General features: G+C 55.5%; 1 protein-coding gene across 1 annotated transcript in view; it reads right to left on the bottom strand.

The window, feature by feature from the left end:
- Window positions 1-4,836, bottom strand: part of KIAA1210 (KIAA1210 ortholog) — a 66,385-nt gene that overhangs the window by 61,282 nt on the left and 267 nt on the right. The window contains 1 exon segment of the mRNA XM_044911932.1: window positions 1,233-1,340. Within this exon segment, the coding sequence (XP_044767867.1) occupies window positions 1,233-1,340 (108 nt within the window).

Here is a 4,836-nt window from a genome sequence, read left to right as displayed (position 1 = left end):
AGAAGAAGAAGAAGAAGAAGAAGAAGAAGAAGAAGAAGAAGAAGAAGAAGGAGAAGGAGAAGAAGAAGAAGGAGGAGGAGGAGAAGAAGGAGAAGAAGAAGGAGAAAAAGAAGAAGGAGAAGAAGGAGAAGAAGGAGAAGAAGAAGAAGGAGAAGAAGGAGAAGAAGAAGAAGAAGAAGAAGAAAAGAAAGAAAGAAGGAGGAGGAAGAGGAGGAAAGAGGAGAAGGAGAAGAGGAAGGAGGAGAAGAAGAAGGAGGAGGAGGAAGAAGAAGGGGAAGAAGGAGAAGAAAAAGAAGAAGAGAAAGAAAGAAAGAAAGAAAGAAAGAAAAGAAAGAAGGAGAAGAAAAAGGAGGAGAGGAAGAGGAAGAGGAGGAAGGAGAAGAAGGGGAAGAGAAAGAGGAAGGAGAAGGAAGAGGAGGAAGAGGAGGAGAAGGGGAAGAAGGAGAAGAAGAAGAAGAGGAAGGAGGAGAAGAGGAAGGAGGAGAAGAGGAAGGAGAAGGAGAAGAAGAGGAAGGAGAAGGAGAAGAAGAAGGAGGAGGAGGAAGAAGAAGGGGAAGAAGGAGGAGGAGAAGAAGAAGAAAGAAAGAAAGAAAAAGAAAGAAAGAAAGAAAGAAAGAAAGAAAAAAGGAAGAAGAAGAAGGAGAAGGAGGAGAGGAAGAGGAAGAGGAAGAGGAAGAGGAGGAAGGAGAAGAAGGGGAAGAAGGGGAAGAGAAAGAGGAAGAAACACCGGGAAGAAGAGAAAAAGAGAAGGAAGCGAAGTGCCACAGGGATCTCTAATGACCACATCAAACACTTACTACAGGGAGGAGTGGAAGCTGGAAGATTAGTAGCTGCAGCTACACATGTCGGGTGCTTCCTGCTAGCTTCTGTTTGCCTTCCCCAGCTGGAAGCTCACACGGGGCCAGGCTTTGCGTTCGGGAGAACAGGATGCAGGTGGAATGGGGAGCCAGTCCAAGACTGGAAGGACCTGCAGGGTGAGACCTCTTCCAGCATCTGGGTGCGAGGGGCCTCCGCAGGGCGAAGAAGGAATGCATTGGTCCCCTGAATACCTGCAACTAGAACTCATAAAAAGTCAGTATTGGTGGCCTCTGGTCTCCAACAGCAGTCCATACTGCGTGGCACGGGGGCATCAGGGAAGGTGTGCAGCCAAGGGGAGCAGGCTGGCGCATCGATCACAATAGCTACACCCTGGTCAGGTGTCAGGTGCCTGTTGCCAAAGCGCTAAGCCTCACCTTCCTGCATCCTCTTCTTAGAGTAGGAGAAGCTGACTGGCACGGTGTGAGGGGCCCACTGAGCTGGCTGGCTCCCCGAGATGGCCACCAAGCATCGGAGTGACACAAAAGCATCAAAGTTCTATGGAAACATACATTGTCGGGAGTAATCCAACATCACAGGGCAGTTTGACTGAGAGCCAGCCCCTGGACCAAGGATGGCAAGGTGTCAGCCAAGGGGAAGTCCACAGCCTAGGACGGCAGAGGCTTGGAGAAGACGGGCTGGGAGGGAAGGGCAAGGTTCAGGCCCAGAACACCTGGAGCGGGAAGGGGGCTGACATGGGAAAGGGGCCGTAACCGGAGAGACTGGGGTGGCCAAGAACAAAGTTGTCCTAGCTCACTCTTTTGTCTTGGGCTGAATCTGCCTCTGCAACAGCCCCAGCTAGGGCCCCCAGCACCCCGGGGGCGTGCTTCTGGCTCTCTGCTCGAAGGCCAATCCTGCCTCCGGCGCACGCTATACAGCTCCGTGACGCAAGTCAGGGCACTCAGGATTCTGACCTTGGAATTGTCATGGCCTGGTGGCCCAGGGAGAGTCGCTTAACGTCTTCGGGGCCCAATTACCTCACCCTTAAAATAAAGACATTTTCACCCATGCCACCGTTACAGGATCTTGTCTGGTTAAGAAAGTTCTTTTGCTTGGGGCGCCTGGGTGGCTCAGTCGGTTAAGCGACTGCCTTCGGCTCAGGTCATGATCCCGGCGTCTGGGATCGAGCCCCGCATCAGTGGGGAGCCTGCTTCTCCCTCTCCCTCTGCTGTTCCCCCTGCGTGTGCGCTCTCTCTCTCTCAAATAAGTAATTTTTTTTTTTAAAAAAAAAGAAAGTTCTTTTGCTTTTCCTTCATCTCCTCATATATACTGGCACATAATTATGGTGGCACGTAATTCAAGACTCCTAGTATTTTCTCCCTTTCACCAATAGGCATATCCACTGATCCCTTGTTAAATTCCTGTCCCCTGCTGTCACACCATGTCTATGAACATAACGGGACTTACTAGCTAGTTACCTCAAGCAAGAACCATATCCACCATAACCAGTTCAGAATTCAAACACCAAAACTGGTCCCCTAGGAACTGGAGTAGAGCAAGGCATCAGTGTGGCTGGTGGCATGGAGTCAGGGCCTACGAGGATGTATGGATGGCTCCGAATATATACCCATTTCCACCGCTGGCCAAACACCACAACCATCTCCAACTCATCAAATAAACGTACGCACCTATGAAATCTAGACTGCAGGGGTGATCTGCAGAGGAAACTGAGCCAACCCTCATGCCACATCCGATAACTGGGAGGCTGCATCTTGTCCAGCTTGGAAGAAATGGAGAAACCTAAGACGACGCAGGAAATGTTAAGGTGTTTTCCCACTCTCCCAAATTCCACCCTCCCTTTCCCTCCCTGTCTCCTTCCCCTCGGCTCCCCCTGACTGAGCTTATCCCTCCCACCCCACCTCCTGCAGACCAGACCGCTCTTTACCAGGCTGGCCGCTCTCTAAGAAGGCGAGCTTCTCAAGGAGTCGACAACACGCCTCCAACAAATGCTTGTACCAGACGCCATGCCTGTCTGGCTCCAGGAAGGGAGAGCACACGTCCCCCCCACAGTGTTGAGCACAAAGCTTCCTGCAGACAGGTGCACCATGTTTCTGAATGTCTACCGAGTCGCCCTACCCGTTAGGTCCTCCAAGGGACTCCCAGCCACTTCCTTACAGAGGCCATGGCTTCTTAACCTCCTCAAATGCCTTCCTACCGTGTCTCCTGTTCCTTCAGCCTAGTTTCAATAAATGGTCAGATAAACTCGGGCCTTCAGCTGGGGCGACACGAATAGCCACGGGTCCATGAGGGTCTCTTTTCCACCCCAGAGGCCTCAGGTTGCCTCGGATCCCCTCCATGGAAGGCAGACATCGGCATGAAGGGGCCCTGAGGAAGGCCCCTGGTTCGAGCAGGAGAATCTAATATACGCAGGCACTGAGCACCAGGGAAGAAGGGCTGGACGCTCACCTGGGAGCAGTAACCTTGCCCTTGTCACCTCCCATGGCGGTGGCTCTGTCTCTCCCGCCTCCCAAGGCCTCCACCGCCAACTTCTCTGTCATCTGGTGCTACAGCGAATTACGCAGAGAAAGCGCCGTAATTTCCACCGCAGGCATCCGAGGCCAGAGGTCAAGGGCACGACCGGCAGGTGAGCCCCGGAGGTAGGGTTTTCAAAGAACGGCAAGGCCACTTTTCCCCGGTCGAAACTCCAGGCCCATCGAGAACAGGAGCGGGCTACGGTGCCAGTTTGGAAGCAAGAGCCAAAGGGGGCGGTCAGTGTCCCCACAGCCCCCTGCCTGAACCACCTCCAAAGCGGATGCCCCGGAAAATCATGCCAGAGCCTGCCAGGCCCGGTCTAGCCAGGGCTTTTCCACAAGAGGAGAGAGCAGCGGGGGCTCGGTGCTACTGGAGACCTGCGGTGAGTGAGGTGACTTTCTGGCCCTGATTCCAGATGGTGACAGCTTCACGAATGAACCTGGGGAATACTCATGGACACTCGCGCCCCCACTAATGAGCCGTATGAGTGGATCCGTTTTGCTTAATATCTTCTTCCCGGTGTCACCGCCCGCAATAGGCGCCCACCACACCCAAAACCACCGCTGTGGGTGCAGCGTGAGAATACTCGGCTTGGGGTCCACACCCTTCCAGTAGTGGGGGAGACTGCAGTTTGTATAGCTTACACCAAATTTAGAAAATTAAGATCACTCAGAAAAGTTAAAGCGATTTTCTCCACTCATTCAAATTCTGCTCGCTTTCCATCCCTCTGGTTCTCCTTTGTCCTCTCTCTCGCTCTCCTTCTCTCTCTCTGCCTCTCTCTGTCTCTGTCTCTCTCTCACTTTTTGCCCCCGCCTCTCCCCACCCCCGTATCTGTATTTTCAGCCCCGCAGGCTGCTGACTAGGGCCAGAACCAAACGCTCCGGTCGGTGTCCCTGAAACCCACGATTTCACCGAATGAATGATCACCGCGAAGGTTACCTGAACGGCGCTCCCAGTCCCTGAAACGAGCCCTGTCAAATCCAGGTCCGTGGGGCGCTTTGTTTGAAGAGGACGCGGGCTAGGCTTGTTGCACGTTTATTACACGTGCACGCCCGAACCTGCAGCTTGGCCCTCGCCTCTCTGGCGGCCCGCCCGCCGGGGACAGAAACAGCCTCGCGCTGCAACTGTCCCGTCTCAGACCCTCGAGCCATTTGTCACGCGCGCGCTCCGGGCGAGGCTGCCCCGGCGCCGCGGACGACCCTCGCCCCGGGAGAGAAGCGGGGCATCGCGCGGCGCGGGGAGGGGCACCCCGGGAATAACGGGACTCCCCAGTCCCAATCTTGCTGCTTGGCCCCCTCTTCCCTACGCGGCGGCCCTCCTTCCCTCTGCGAGGCGACCAATCAACCACCGCAGCGGCCCCGGCGAGACGCCCCGCCTCCGCGGCCCGGCCCCGCCGCCGCCCCGGGGACTCAGGTGAGCCAGGGGCGGCCCCCTACCGCCGCCCGGGGGCAGCACGCGCGGGGAGCCGGGCGCAGGTGGGCGTGGGAAAGCGGCGCGGGCCGGGGGGGG

Source organism: Neomonachus schauinslandi, chromosome X (genome assembly GCF_002201575.2).
Source record: "Neomonachus schauinslandi chromosome X, ASM220157v2, whole genome shotgun sequence".
NCBI lineage: Eukaryota > Metazoa > Chordata > Mammalia > Carnivora > Phocidae > Neomonachus > Neomonachus schauinslandi.
This window is presented reverse-complemented; position numbering and strand designations above follow the sequence as displayed.